Here is a 16,937-nt window from a genome sequence, read left to right as displayed (position 1 = left end):
CACTACAACTGCATGCTATGTACACTATGTTCACTAATCATTTCTGCAAAGCCAGAGTGTCCACATATGGAGGTAAAACTAAGCTACACCCCACATTACCTTTAGATATTTTTGCACTTTTTTAATGATACTTTTCCTACAGTGTTGTAGCTCTAAACATCTGTGCAGAGTTTTCAAAGTAAGACGGAAAAAAAAAAGCACAAATTTTGAAGTTTTTTGAAATGCTGCCCAAAACTAAAAACGGGGAGACAGAAAATTGACTGTTAAAAGTGTTTTTGAAAGCAGTTCTGGAAACAAGATTGGAACCAAGTTGTGGAGAATTTTGTGGTATGAAAATATTTTTAATTAACAGCTGAAACATTTTGGCTTTCTAAGACATACCTTTAAAAATGACATGACATTGCAAAAAATGTTTTACAAGTCTTTTGCACCAAATTCTGGCTTTTATAACGGTTTCAAGCATTTGAGTCACAGAGTTTAATTTACAAGTAAAAAAACGTATATTTCATAAATCCACGCTATTTTTTATTTATTTATTTTTTTCATTTAAATCAAGAAATTTGTTTTTCTGGTCTTGGTAAACATTTTTCTTTCAGTTCAGTGTTATACCAACTTTTTTTCATGTTGTGTATTGGCGGGAAAAAAATGCATGTTTCTTTTAAAAACAATACATCAAATTTAATATTCAAGAACTTTTTGAACATTTTATATAAGGTCTTCCTTAATTAATTAATCCTTGATTAATTCGTCCAAATTTGTTTATGCAGCTACTGGACCAAAACAAATTTGCTAATTTCTGTCCATCTATACTTTTTTGTCAGTAAATGTACACTCATTCTCCACAGTTGAGTAACAGTTACTGTTCTTTTGCATTGCACATTGTATTATTTATGCCATTTCATTAGAGTTTTCTGTGCAGAGGGTTTTTTTATCAACCATCATTGATCTATCCTAAATTATGATTTAGTACAGACTCTTAGCTTTTGACAGTTATGTAATGACAAACTCTCTGTTGTTGGATTTTTTCCCCTTTTTTGTTTTCAATAAAACTTAAAACAATCATTTTAAGCTTCAGACTCGTTCATATTTTCACTTAATGAAATATACTTTTAAAATCTACAAAGTATCTGTTTTTTCTTTTACCTAATTCATTGTAATTGATTACAGCAGTTTTTATATAAAGCATAAACCCATTTTAGGTAATCTTATTTTAAAAATTGAAAATCTACAAACAAATTTATGTTTAGAAAATTAGGATTTAGCTGAATTGAGCAGATGAAAAGCATACAATTATTGCTAGATTTTAAGTTGTTGGGAAATAAATACATAATAAGAACTTTGTTTAATTTTGATTAAGTTAAAACTGTTTCAATACCTCATGAGGACCTGAAAAAGGTTTTTTTCCTGTTTCCTGGTGAGCCTCAGGAAAAGGCAAACTCAAAGCTGCCATGTCGATAAGTTCTGGCTTTATCAATTGTGCCATGGGTTCTAAAATAATTCATAAAATTTGCTTCTTTTCTGATATTGCTCCAAATACCTTTGTGTTTCTCTAAATTCATCTTTATTGCATTTCTCTTATATGCAGTTTAGTGGCACCCCCAGCTATGTGTGATGAATCTGTATACTTTTTTTCACATAAAGCTTATATTGTCATGAAAGCATCAGAATTGTAGTTTATTAGTAGAATAGAAAAAGATTTTTACTGCTTACTCTCTGGGGAGACAATTTTACAGTCCTTGCGTGGAAAACAAATAATACAGAAATAGAAAAAACAGATACAGGAAGAGCTCTGAAGACTGTGGGCTAAATATAAATGCTTATGTTTGATTTTATAAAGATTTAAAAATGTGTTCATAATGCCATTAATGCAATTGAATTTTGTCTGGAAAGAATTAACTGCATTTAGACAAAAAAATAAAACGATAACATTCTCTTTCTTTGCTTTTATGATTTTGCAGAACAAGTTTTCCCTAATTTGAGCTTTGGGTCGAGGTAAGAGTAAAAAGCTTTTTAAAGTCTTACAGTATGTTAGCATTGAAGTCCTAAAAACTGTCAGGGTCACACTTATTTATATTAGGCTTAATTGAATTTACACAATTCTATGATTGTACACCAAAGAGGATGCAAATAAACTGTAACCCTTATGCTATCCTAGGCACTTTAACGTTGGAAGTTGGGTCATCTAGACCCCACTAGACAGTGCGCTGAACCTTTTTTCTTCAATGATTTGTGATCTTCACTGGTGTCCATGGATTACATGAAATCTTTCCACCTTTATCCACCTTTGTCATGGTAGGGAGAACACGTCAATGTAAGGGTGGGGTCATCTAAGATAGCACAAGGGTTAAAAAAGTAGCTCCATTGCATCAAGCAATGCTATGTTCACGCTGGGCATATGTGACCTGCTCAAGAGCAGGATGAATGTGCATTCAAAGACTAAGTCCTTCTTGAACCAGTGTTTGGCATGGTGTTCAAACTGGACTGTCGCTACCGGATACTAGCGCATGTTCACCACCCTCAAATAGAAAAGACTTGGTGTGAAATGTTGAAGTGGTGCAAATATTATGAATGTTGCTCCAGGCTTTTCTTTCACAGCTCGATTCTGATATATGTAAGACTTGGTGTCATATAATTCTGGCTGGGCACAAACCCCAATTATTCATTTCTCCTCCATGATCAATTTTTAATTCACTTCCATTAATTAAAAAGGACGCCATATATATGTCACTACCGAATCTGAGACCCTGGTTGGTCAAAATTCAAACTGGTTTAACTTTCAACCAGTAACTTACAAAACGCACGCTCAGTGGATGTTCGTTTTGTACGTAGGGCCCAGATCTGGTTGTAGAAATTCGCATAGCGACATGCGAGAGTTTGCGCAAGTTTACATCAATTTTTCATTGGAATTGGTCGCTGGAACACGCGTTGTCGAAGGTGGTGTGAATATAGCTTTACTACAAAACTTGTTCTAGTAAATACAAGTTGCTCATTAAAATTAAGAGGTGAACTAAAACCTTTGGTCAATAGGTGTGTATACTCCAGAAGAATGTAAAGTTTGTCTTTCCCCACAATTTTACAAAACAAACAAGTCAAAGCCTCATTAAGGCACACAAAACTAATCCAGCAACTAGTTTGGGGTTCATTGAAAAAATTATTAACCTTTTTTTCCTCTTTCAGTGGTTAAATGACATGTTTCAATTTCGTAAAAGTGACTGCGCTTTCTTTCTTTGCAAACCCTGCTAGCATTATGAGCTCAATGTCAAGTGCCATATTGTGTGAAGCAGCTTTAGTCCATAATATGTTCTGGCACACGCACAGAAAAACACATGGGAGTGTGCAGCTGAGTGATGGCACAGCAACAGTGGATGTGGTGGAGGCAAAAGCCACAGTTTGTCACTCTGGCTGCCCTCATTCAATGGCATCACAGAGAAAAAAACTGTTTGAAAATAAGTCTTGAATTTTATCATTTAAAAAACATAGCTGTCTGACTTTTTTTGTTGTTGTTGTTGTTTCCTACAACTGAGATTAAATAAAACCTATCCAAAAACTTAATATGACACTGAAATTCTAGTAGAATCACATACCTTGAGCACATCCTCTGCGGTAGACTTACAGCTGGTGTAGTTTGTCACATCACTGACAGAACCATCCACGTCTACGGCCAGAGTTTTCACTGGAACTGAGACCATTTTACCCGTCAGCACGGCTGTGTTCAGGATATCTGTGGTCTGACCAGACAGAGGAAAAAGGGGGCTATTATTTACCTGGTACTCTTAAAGCTTTTGGTGTATAAGCTTTTTCAATAACAATGTTAAATCAATCAAAAAGTGAAGCTGGAACGATTTATTGGTGCAAATAATGAATCCTATTAGCAACACTACCAAAATAAATTGCTATATGATTCATTCTAAAGAAAGTTTACATTCTAGTGTAGAAAAAACATCAGTAGAAGAGGAAGCTCTGAGGCAAAATAAGAGTACAAAGAGTAATTTGAAGAAGAAAAAAGCAAAACATGTTCTGAAAAAGTTGTGATTGACACATGAATTCCCTCTAATGATAAATATAGTTTTCCTTTTAAATGGGCCACAGGAGATTTCCTCTTTTGAAACTTTATTCTATCAAAGATTTGGGGACATGTGGAGGCCTTCTGAAGCAAAAGCATTTCCTTAAGGGCACGACTTAAATACTAAACCATGTTGAGGATATGGTTCAGTAAAAACAACTTGGTTTTTACAATACACTGAATGTTTAGTTTATTTATAGTACAAATTTAGATTAAAACTAGTTCCAACAGATACATTTGTAAACAGAACCATATTATTTGGGAAATCAGCCCAGGTTTAAATAAACTTTGCAATGTTGGTGCTGATCAAATTCCCAGCTGGTACAGAGTTTTAGATGTTCTTACTTGGTCTACAAGTTTTTGTTTTTGTCAAGATACGTCCATCTTTTAAAATTAAGAACATTTAAGTTGGGCTTACTGATATTTCTAAAAAGAAATATTAGGAATGAGTACAGAGTGGTTGTCTTGGTGACCCCAGCTGTTTGTACTCAGAAAAAGCTTCTTTCTGTCTCCACTTTTATGGACAAAATCCACCAGGTCAATGCTTAATTTGTGTAATTCTGTTTTAGTTTATGCAACGACCTGATGAACAGCAACATTACCACGCATGCAAATATTAAACCAATACTCAACCAATTCAGCACCAAGGACAGAGACACGGTAAGCCATCAATGATTTTTCATGTCTTTGCATTTGAAATGTAAAATGAATCGGATGCAACATTCACACCGGGCTTGGAAACGTGTATTTGAGCAATGCTTTCAGTAAAAACTCTAAGTAAACGCACGCATTTTGGGATTCCACGTTCAAAGCTCTCGCATTCAGGTGTTACTATCACTGACTGTATAATATATGACGTTACCTATAGAAAATGCCTCACTTCCAGTTCCAACCAAATAAAGTCAATTCAGTCGCCATTTTTCAATGATATGTCCTTCGCCATATCTGAACCAGAAGTCGTAAATAGGCTGTGATTGGTCCATTTCCATTGCAACCACTCTATCAAATCAGGAGTGGGTACGTTAGAAGACCACACCCCTTCCACTGAAAGCGGGCTCAAGAGAATTTGTCAATCAAATGCTTCGAACGTTCGACGCAAGGTTGCTTACTTTTATTAAGGCATCTGATTAATCAGTTTATGACCTAAATAACTTGAACTACAGCAAAACATCATGAAAACAAATTAGGATTAGCAAGAACATAGCAGGAAGGGCTATTCTGACCAAAATAGAATGAGTAATAGCTGTTTATTTCTCAAAAGAATTTCAGCTTTTTGGGTGCAGCGGGTTCTTCCTATTTGGAACGCGAGAGAGGAGGGTTTATTCAGTCCAGTTCCTCTTTTACTGTCAATGTTTTCAGTTTTATTTTGTTGTGCAAATGAATGATTATCTACAAAATATCACTTAATTGGAAGAAATAGCTGCAGAGACAAAAGGTGGTACAATAACCCAGTATGCTTTAGAATATTCTACTTTTCTTTACTCAAAAGAAAAAATGTGCCCATAGATAAAGGTGTTAAAAATAAATTAATTTAATGTAATAATTGCAAAAACTGTTGTGCCCTTTTCTTGTTTATTAGGTAAGATAATGACAGCTTTAATTTAAATGCTAATTACTGTGTGATCAGGACTTTATAAAAATATTACTAATTATCTAAAAATGAGTACACAAATTCACATCAATTTTTTTTTTTTTTGAGCGACAGTCATTTAGAGGGTGAAGAACAGAGAAGAGATGTAGTTCTGATACATGGCACTGGGTTGCAATAACAAAGCCAACTGACATTTAAAAAGAATACATGCTCACTGTACCCAGACGAGGAGCAAAGATGGAGTGTTGGCGAGGTTCACCCTGATTAAAATGCAGGCTGACAATTTTCATTCACATAAATCCTGTTGAAACAAAGCTGTCACCTTGCATAGACAGATGGGCTAAAAATAAAAATCTCTCTCTGCAGATGTTCTTTCACCAAAGACTTGGAGAGACATGAATAAAAATAAATCCTCATTTCTGTACAGGCTAGCACCTACAAGAAGCCTGATTATGTTTCCGATCTTTCAAGTTCTTTCTTAACCTACAATATACATTTTTGTGTCAAAGCTGAGCCCTTACTCATCCTGTAACACCTTTTTCTACTTTACAAATGTTGTCCACCTCCAAAAAATTCAGTTTTAGAAGTACTGACAGTAGAAGCTTTCATCCATCTTTTTTATTTTGCCTTCCTTCCTGATATTAAAGTACCAGGTCGTGCATGGCAGATGTTCCCTGGCAGCATCACGTTTTTGAACTCTGTTGGCGAGACAGCTGCTGACCGCAATTCCAAAAGGACATGCTCCAGTTCAGGCAGCAACACTGACCCAAGCGTAAGCCACTGGATCAGGGGTAGCAGAAAATCACAAAGCAATTGCATTTCTCTGCAGCCATGCTAGTACCACACTGGGAGAAGTTCCCATCCCATGTTTCTGCAAATTCTGCAGTAATCTAGTTCTCAGTAATCCCGTTCAGCTCAAGTAGTCACTCTTTGGGCTTTTATTTTCCTAATGAAACTGCTTGATTTGCACACGCAGAGACAAAAGCAAGAATGCTATAAAAGGAGGTCATTACAAATTAGAAATAGTCCTTTCTGACTGGCCGTAAGACTTGATAGTTTTGCATCTTACTGCACACATAAATGCTTTTTATGTATTTTCTGACATGATATCCTACCTTTTTAGTGAAAATTTGTCATTTGTTAAAATCAGTATGTAACTGAGATAAAATACATTTACTGGCAGACTGACCATCATGAATTCATGTTTTTAAATTTGTCTCAAATAAACTGACAACAGTGTACAAAACAGATGGTAATTATAGCATGCAAGACATAATTAATATTTCACTGCAGATGTGAGCTTATTATTTTTGACAGATAGTAGGAAGTTTGGAGCCAAAGTGACTTCTTACTTTATTTTTATTTTTAACCAAAATTCACTTTTTCCTGTTTACTGAAGTATCATTTGAGTCCACTCACAGAAAATACTAATTATTGTCAGAACAAAGCCCGCTGCATTAATGATTACAGTCACTTTGAGATATCAGAAAAGGAGCTTTAAATAAATGACTGCATGCAGTTTTGTCAAAAGTGCCTTTCTTGTTTTTGTGAAGTATTTTTAACGATTCTCTGTTTAGGATCCGAACTCCCTCATTTGATTATTCAGCAGAGGTCTTGGTGGGGACATTAAGCCTGAAGTGTGGGATTTCTGTCTGCTCATAACGAGGTAAAGCTACACACATAATCTGACTGCCCTTCCAGCTGAGCACATTCCATTTTAAGACTCTAATCCTTTCTCTGAACACTTTCTTTTTTTATCTTTTAGTGCCCACTTTTTTCAGTCTTGAATCTGATTCATTTGTAAAAGCAGCACACTTTAAATATATATGACTGTATTTTGTTGAGATGATGGAATTTAAGTTTGATGAGAGCAGGTGAGGTAATGTTCTTTGATGCTCTTATATAATAATAGAAGGTGACAGGACTTTCTTTTTGCAGGATTTTTAACTCCTTTTCCATTTTAGTTTTATCAAATTGTAATCTAAAAAGTGAATTTTATCCACTGTAAAAAATACTGACATTTTTTACAGGAAAAAACTGTAAAATCATGGCAGTTGACAAGTCCAACCATGAAAAAAGAAAATGACAGTTTAATTAACATTTAACTTTTTAAACCAGTTATTTTTTTACATATTTGTTCTGTATTAAATACATAATTATCTCGTTGAGAAAAATGAGCACCCTATTTTTTACTGCATGTAAATGTAATTACTAATGTTTTACTTTAATAGTGACTGCATGTAATGTTTAAGGTTTTTAGTTATAAATGTTCTAACCAACATCTAACCAATACATTTTCCTATTTTCACAATTTGTCAACTACCGTAATGTTCGTGTCTACAGGAGCTTTACACAACAAAATCTTGTAAAGGTTACAATTTTTATCAGCAGCCAGGCCCACCACCCACTAGAAAGCCTAAGATGGCGACCAGGACCCACACCCTCCCATGCGGTCTTGCTCCTGGGGATACCTGGTTGATCCTGCCAATATAGCTTCCCCTTTGCAATCTCAAAGACTTCTTAAAGACGAGAAAAGAAAAGAAGTATTCGGGGGGGTTGTGTGTAATGTTTTGGGTATTTTGAAGAAATACATAAACTTTTATATTGTCATAAATGTCATTATTCCATTTCTTTTTTTGCCAGTGAAAATGTGTTAACCAAATGTATTTTATCATGATGTATGCTTTTATTTTAAGTTGGATTTATTGTCATTAACTCAAAAAAAAAAGAAACTCTAAAGAAATATTTTAATCAAAATTTATAAAAAAAAATTACTCTATAATTCGAATTCCTAGCGAACAATTTAAAAAATTTCACTATATAGTTTAATGCATTTAATTGGTGAAATTACAGTCTGGTTATTACTTATTTCAAAGATCAATGGTTATAATTTTACTGTAAATGTTTTTATATTATTTTACTGTGAATTTCTGATATGTTTTTAAATAAAAACTGTTAGGATGACAAGAAAGTGTGTTTCTACTGTAATTCCATTGAAATATATTTAGCATTATTACGGTAAAATCATGGCAACCTAAGCTGCCAGTTTTCTACCGTAAAAATTAAAGTATGTCTTTGTTATTTTGTAGACTGACGTTGAAATTTTTATGGGATAAATTTGATGTGCCTACAGTAAAATTATGATACAATTTTCAACAAAAAAATTATACAATATCACAACAGCAATTTTTTTTACATCATATGATAAAAAGCACCACTGAATATTTTACGGTCAAGTGATTTTTCACAGAGTTACACTGTATTTTTAGGGGAAGATACATTGCTATTTACAGTAAAAAATTAAGAATATTACCTAAAAATTACTGTATAAAAAAAACAACAGTATGGTTACCAAAATAATGCTTAAAGTAACACATTTTTACAGTGAAACTATGACAACCACAGCTGCCAGTTCTTTTACCATTACATTTCTCAAAGTTTGTTTTACAGTGTACGCTGCAACTTAGGTGTCTATAATTAGAAACCAAATTATTAGGATAAAATGATGAGGGGGAAAAAAAAAACTGTTGATAAATGTTTGCATCTCACCATCACCAAGGGTGCCAGCCCCATGTAATCTCTTTGGGTGGTGTAGATCCTAATGATGCCGACGTCTTTGACATTCTCTGGCAACTCCAGGCGCCAAGAGATGCTATGACTCTCTGCCTGGTCTGAAATGTCTTTTGGTGAAAAGTCCAGCTGTAAAACCTCCAGGAGACCCCTGTTTGGAAGCAAAGGACACAAATTAATTTTGCAAGTAAAATGAGTTCCAGCTGAATTTAAGCTTAGTTCCAGCTGGTCTTCTGGGATTGTATTCATCCAAACACTAACTAGGGGCCTCCTTATGTGTTATTGCTCATTTCCACCCTTTGAAAACAAAAAATAGCAAATGATATTTCTAAAAAAATGCTCAACCAACTGAAATAAAACATCTTTCCCTACATAAGAAGTCACAACCTTGTACTCAATAAAGCAGTAGTTGGACGTTTTTGAAAATAATGTAAAATTCATAAAGACTTTCAAAATGTCAAATGTTAATTTAAATGCATTGAACAATAAATTACTTTGATTTTGTTAAAATTAAAAAAGTGTCTGCAAAAGAAGACAGTACCAAACATTTTCCCACACATTTATGGATGAATAAATCGTAAACATGGGGAGGCTGTTGAGACTCCGGTCGAGTATTCCAGTCAAGGGAATGTCACCGAACGGGCATGTGATGTTATTTGAAGCTGGATCGTACATAAGCATGCCTGTCTGTAAGAACAGATCAAAGGGAAGATGCAGCAGGGTTTAAATGGACCAGATACCCTTTGAAGAGAAGCAAAACTTTGCAAGAATGAGCCTGCACAAACGGATTTTGCAACAAGAACAAACACCAATGTTTGTGAACCTTCTTAAATGAGTCTGATCTCTTAAGAAAATGGCCAAGGATTTCCACCTTTACAGAGTCATTTTATGTGGTTTCTGTATACGGGGCATTCATGCAGGATTCAAAGCATCATAAATTGACAGACCATACAGAGGTCAATGATATATTTTAGCTTTTGCAAATGCCATTTGAATAAAATTCCAATTTTATATAGTTTTGAATCACAGAGGACCTGATTATTATTATTTTTTTTTGAGATTTTCACTGGGGTCTGTTAGAAGAAAATACATTTTTCAGATCAAGTCAACACAAGTTAAAAAAAGATTCCTGTCAACGAAAGGTAAAAGAAAAATTGACAATATTTCTGTTTATTCAAAAATAAGTAGCTGAGTTTTAAGTAAGTTGCAAACTCTTTCAGTAAATAAATACATTGACTACATTTGATTATCATAATTAACTGACAAACCAAACATTAGACTTCATCTATGCATGTATTTCACATTTTTCCTGAAATTCTGTAAGAGGCAAAAAAAAAACAGCAGAATGGCTCATACTTGTTCATTCTTTTACTGTTTTTCCTTTTTCTTTCAATTAAAATAAAGGCTTGCATAACCTCAATCCAGGTGTGTGAACTTCATTCTCTGCATCCATCCCGTGGGGGAGTGGTGAGCTGCAGTCACAGCTGTGCTTCAGAACACCCCACCCCATTCAACATTTTATGCTGAGTGTTAAGCAGTGAGCCATTGGGTCCCAGTCTTAACGTCTTCCGTAAGACAAAAACAAAGATTTGAACCCGCAATCTCCTCGTCTCAGGCTGGATTCTCTAACACAAGACATTTGAGCTTGTTTGCAATCATCATCTGATTACCATAGAAACAAGTCTTGCTAATTCCTACAGAAAGGCATGTGTGGGGAGTGGTGAGCATAACACATCGAATGAAGAAAGTAATCATTTCAAAAACAGAGGAGGAATAACAAACTAAATTAAGGATTATCAGTTTATAATCTTGACATCTGATTGATCTATAAAATAATTTACCTTGATTTTATTTAACTATGCTTGCTGTGCTTGTTTCTGATCAGTTGAGTTTGGTCCGTCAAAATCATCAACTGACTGCGCTAATCAACAGGCAGAGTTGCAGGGAAGACTAGCAGACAAGAACAGTGGAAGATCACAAGAACCAAGGATGAGAAGCTGTACTTAATGACTCACTAGATTTGGATGAGAAAGTCTGAAGTGGCACATAGGTACATTGGAGTTGTTCTGGACACATATGCGAGCTGGAATACAGTGGTGAAATGTAGGTGTGACAGAGGAGTTCATGGTGGAGGTGGGTGACGCGTTAAGGATCAGTTTAGAACTCCTTCTTTCTGTGGTGATGGATAGACTGGCAAGAATCTCTGTGGATCGTGATGTTTGCAGATGATACTGTGATCTATAGTGAGAGCAAGAAGCAGGTGGAGGGACATCCAGAGAGGTGGAGGTTTGCTCTAGAAAGGAGAGGAAGACAGAGTGGGTAAACGAGGAACTCAAGTACGGTGGGGTTACAGGGAGCAGAGATGAAAAAGGTGGGGGACTTTAAGTACCTGGGGTCAACAGACCACAGCAACAGAGAGTGTCTGTGATGTATGACTAAAGAGTGTCAGCAAGAATGAAAGGAAAGGTGTAGAAGACTGGTAAAAGCAGCCATGTTGTTGGTTTAGAGACAGAGGTTTAGAGAGAAAGAGACAGGAGGAAGAGCTGAAAGTAGCAAAGTTAAAGATGTTGAGGATCTCTTTGGGGGCGATGAGGGTGGATATGATCAAGAATGAATCTGCAAGAACAAAGGAATAGCTTCTGGAGGTAAATTCAGGGAAGCAGATTAAAATTATTTGGACACATTGAAAGGATGTTGGTCAAAGGATGCTGAGGTGGGAGCTACCAGGAAGTAAGCCAAAAGGAAGACCAAAGAGGAGTAGATTCGTGGATGTAGTGAAGGAGGACATGAGGCGATGTGAGTGAGGAAAATCCTTGGGATAAGGTTATATGGGGGTGAATGATTCCTAGAGGCAGCCAAAACAGAAAGAAGAATATGTAACCCTTGTGCTATCCTAGGCACATAGGCAAAATTTAGAAACTGTTTGATGTGTGTTCGTTGTTGTTTCAAGACGTTAAGAGGAGAGACTCGTTGTGCGCCGAGAAGCTGTTATGGAAGCGATTCTGTTGCATAAATAAAAAGCAAAGTCAAAACCAGAAATGCTTTTTCATTTTCAAAATGAAGCAGCATTTTTTGACCCAAAAATAAAATGAAAAAGCAATCCACCAAAATGCTTTTTCATTTCCTTCCTCAACACATATTCTGTCACTTAATTAAAATTAAAATGCAAATGGTATTTGACATTTCATTTTCAAGACCTTCTCTGGTAAATGTGTGGCATAATTCATTTAGAAATGTCTAATTTGACATTTAAAATGGATTAATAGAAATGCTTTTTCACTTTCAAAATGAAGCTGCATTTTTTGACTCAAAATTAAAAAGAAAAAGCAATATTTCAAAATGCTAAGCAACATGCTTATTTATGCAACAGAATCGCTTTCATAAGCTGTCTCTATAACCCAATACATCATGGGAGATGTAGTGCATAAATCCGCCAAACGCAGAAAAACAAGCGTCTCTGCACTTCATTGTTTTGTTCACTTGTTCCACGGTCTGACACTGGATTCTGGGGAAAGCTTTACCTGGTGTTTTTGGTGGAACTGAGAGACTTTATGAGCTAAATCGGGACAAGGAAGTGAAGACTTTAACCACTTCTGATTGGTCAGACTGATGACATGTGATTAAGCCTTCAAGAATGATTGGTGGAGACAGTTAAAGGGGCGGGACTTTTCAGAAAACGGCTTTAGTTGCTGCTAAATCACGGTACCGTCATTCTTATAAAAATGTCTTTAATAGAATAAAATAAAGTCAAAGAAAAAAGTATTTTACGATCTTTCATATTCCTAATTTCTCAGTGTTTTATCAGGGCCTGTTTGGATGAACACAGAGTTTATATCCTGGAGATGGTAAATGTTTTTAGATCAGTTAATGAGGGCAATTTCCCACGGCACACTTGACCATCTCCCATGGCACACTAGTTTGCCGCGGCACACTGGTTGAAAAACACTGATCTAGACCCACAAGACAGTGTGCTAAAAAATTTCTTCAATGATATGTGATCTTCACCGGTGTCCATGGATTACATGAAATCCTCTTCACCTTTATCCACCTTTGTCATGGTAGTGATAACACATCAATGTAAGGATCGGGTCATCTGGACCCCATAGGATAGCACAAGGGGTAATAAAACTATATTTTCTTTTTCATAAAGCTTTTCTTTTATCTATTACTAAAAAAAACATAAACAAGTTTTAAATAAATTGAAATCACTCAAACCTGAAATAAAGTGAAACTGAGTACCGTAATACTAATGCCTCTTCATCCAGAAATTCATCCATTATCACATTAAAGGACAGTGATGTGAGTGTATATGTCTGATCTCATGTGTGTGTGTGCACGTGCATGTGTGTGTGCACGTAGGTGATTGCTCTTGCTGGGCTCATATTTTGCGTGTGTCACCCCTTGTGGAAACTAAGTAAAAATGAACACAACTTGGAAGAATATCTTTGCCTCCTAATCTGCATTTCTGAATGTGCAAGCTCTTAAGCCTGGATAACGTAGTCCTGATTATGGATGATTACAGCTATGTGGGTCGGATGGACAGCGGGTGGCGCGCATCTGTGTGGGTGGGAGGTTGCTGGGCGGAGGCGGCTGCTGCTGTGCGCCATCAGCATCCGCATCAGGCATTACTGATGTAATGAGTTTCTGTTTAAACAGACAGAGGATGTGTAAGAAAAATTTATATTTCGTAAAACAAAGGATGTAGTGGAGTGGTACTCCAGTAAATTACCATATTTCACTTTTAGAGTTTTTAAACTTCCAAAAAACTGAAGTAATTTATAATTTACCAATTTTCACTTATTGCGTGAAATATCCCTTGTAAGTATGCATTTCCGTAAGGGATTCTTAACAAAAGGAGACATGAATTTTTAACAGGATAAAATGCACAGACAAAGGGATAATTGGGGCATTTTGCTGTGGGAAAAAGAAGGGGTGCTGTGCTGTGAATGGCCATTCTTCCTTAAAATGCAGCGGGTAATTGTAAATTACAAACAAAAACTGGATTATTATAATCCAGTTTGCACGTTGCTTTTGTCACAGGCCTTTTTAGGCCCAAATGTTTAGTTAATTTCAAATTAAAAACATATAATCTATTCATGCCAAGGATTGAATATGTCATACTGTATTTTAGAAATGGGTTTTCCTCTCAATGGTGGAAAGTTTTTACATATATTCTGCACCACATCTGGGGTAAAAATGCATGTTTGAGAAAGACAGACCACATGGCTGGGGGTGGGTACCAGCTTTAGGACGTTTTTTCTTGGTAAGTTGATGCAGGTCAGGTCGGAAAAATTACTTCATGCCACACCTTCATGCTGATTGCTTTGGCTAAAAGTTAATGGAATTAAGTAGGGGTGGGGTTGGGGTAGTTGGAGGGAAGCTTTTGAAATAATGCTGTTGGAAAAAGAACTTATTTGTGACAAATAAACTACAGTTGGTGGGCCACAAGCACTTGTAGACAAAAAGTGTAGATCCATGTTTGTCTTTGTTTTCCTCGTCTGAGCTGGAATCTGGCTCAAAACTGTAAGATATTATAATGGATTGGATTTTTCTGCACTTTTCCAGTTAATCAAAGCGCTTTCAATGTATGTCCATTAATCATTCACTCTTCATTTACACTTGGTGATGGTAAGTTATAGATGTAGCCCCAGCTGCCCTTGGGGAAGACTGACAGGGGCGCAGCTGCCAGTTCGCGCCTCTGACCATCACCGGGACATTCATACTACTTCACACACCAGTGGTGCAACACTGAAGGCTTGGAGGGTGAAGTGTCTGCCAAAGGACACAACAGCACTTGACTGGGGGGGTGGGGATCGAACCCCCGATCCTTGGATCATTGGCCGACCTACTCAACCACCTGGGTCACTGCTGTCTCTACGGCTGTATGCCCCCAATATTGCTCGCCATTTTTTGTTGAACCGGTAGTGTTAGGTTGAGGGTGTGTGAGGGGCTGTAAGCTAGCGGAAGTGAGTGTAAACTGATGGGTGATGGAAGGTGGGGGTGGGCTTGATCTGCACCAACAGTCCTGCCTACAACTCAGAGGCAAATTTCTAAAGAAATACTGCAACTGCAGACATTTATTTGGGGAAAAAAAGTCATAATCATAATTAAAAGACCACTGGAAAGGCTTTTGGAATAGATCAAAAGATGAATGAAAAGGGACTTTAAAAGGCCTATATAATGCCTTTCTTATGCCTCTTATAGTAAACCACATCCATATACTGTATATGATAACATATTATATTTGGCACACTACAGAGCGACATTTTTATACAATGTGTTATTTTCAGGAGCCTAATTCTAAGCCGGAAGTAAGACAACTCGATCTCTGAATCACCGCCTTTCGCTCCTTGTGGGTGCCACCCATTTATTGATGTCAACCTAGAGAAGGCCTTGGCAGCGTGTCTACGATTCGCCCACGAAAACGTACAACATTCAAATTCTTTTGCAAAGATGGATGTAAATATTATGGAGCTTTACAGAACGTAACAAAGGATTTGGCTGGTGTGTGGGTGTGCTCCTCGGGGCGGTGCAGGCGGTACAGAATCTTTTTAATAGGGGCGTTTCTCACTTATCAACTTCACAATGTGAGAACCTGTACGTTTTGATGGATTGGGAGGTGTCAGGTATGGAATTTGCTGGACCTAAAAGTAAACAGGGACTTTGTTTGAAGTTATGTAGTTTATTAAACGTAGAAATGAAGGACTGGGTGGCAGTGGTCATAGATTGAAGATCAGGCGAAGCAGCAAACTGGCAGGAGGATAGTCAAGTGAAGTGGCTTGACTTAGCTTAATGAGGTTTGGCTTGGCTTGGCTTGGCTTGGCTTGGCTTTATGTGGCTTGGCTTTATGTAGAAATTGTCTCGTCCTACAAGTTCCTGGGTGTACATCTGGACAATAAACTGGACTGGTCCACTAACACTAAGGCGCTCTACAAGAAGGGGCATAAGACTTTACTTCCTGAGGAGACTCAGGTCCTTCAATGTTTGCAGCAGGATGCTCCACATGTTCTACCAGTCTGTCATGGCAAGCATCATTTTCTTTGCTGTAGTGTGCTGGGGTGCTGGCATCAAAGCAAAGGACGCCAACAGACTGAATAAACTCATAAAAAAGCACAGTCTGTTATTGGCTCCAAGCTTGCCAATCTGGAGGAGGTGGTGGGGGACAGTCAGACTACTGGCTAAACTGGGGACCATCATGGACAATCCCTCCAATCCCCTCTTCAAAGGGGTGGACAAACTGAGAAGCAGCTTTAGTGGCAGACTTATACACCCCCCCCCCTGTGCTAGAGACCGATACAGGAAGTCATTCCTGTCATCAGCCATTAGACTTCACAATTCATCTGGCAGACTTGGATGTACATAAGATTTTTGAGAGTTCTAGAGTTTTCGACTATTTTTTTTTCTTCCCTGTAAATTTTGTGTCTTGTGTTTATCTTTATCCCCCATCTTATTTCCGTGGTGCCGCTACTACAAATAAATTTCCCTTCGGGGATTAAAAAAATTGATCTTGAATCTTGAATCTTTATGTGGTTTGGCTCTAAGTGCCTTGGCTTGGCTTGGCTTGGCTTGGCTTGGCTTGAAACAAAACTAAAGCATACCAAAGTGTATTATGCAAAATCATGCAATCTATTCCAAAATCCTCAGTTCAGTATTAGCTGACCAAGAGAATAAATAACAATCCAGGAAGTAAACCAGCTACTCTCAAATTGTAGC

General features: G+C 36.8%; 1 protein-coding gene across 1 annotated transcript in view; it reads right to left on the bottom strand.

The window, feature by feature from the left end:
* The window catches only part of LOC101175177 (transmembrane protein 132D-like), a 44,006-nt gene that overhangs the window by 12,705 nt on the left and 14,364 nt on the right, over positions 1-16,937 (bottom strand). The window contains exons 4-5 of the mRNA XM_011481911.3: positions 9,204-9,375; positions 3,585-3,728 (exon numbers count right to left, since the gene is read on the bottom strand). Of these exons, the coding sequence (XP_011480213.2) occupies positions 3,585-3,728; positions 9,204-9,375 (316 nt within the window). The remainder of the gene's footprint in view (positions 1-3,584; positions 3,729-9,203; positions 9,376-16,937) is intronic.

The sequence above is a fragment of the Oryzias latipes genome, chromosome 12 (genome assembly GCF_002234675.1).
Source record: "Oryzias latipes chromosome 12, ASM223467v1".
NCBI lineage: Eukaryota > Metazoa > Chordata > Actinopteri > Beloniformes > Adrianichthyidae > Oryzias > Oryzias latipes.
Note: the sequence above shows the minus strand (reverse complement) of the source record. Positions and strands in the feature narration are given on the sequence as shown.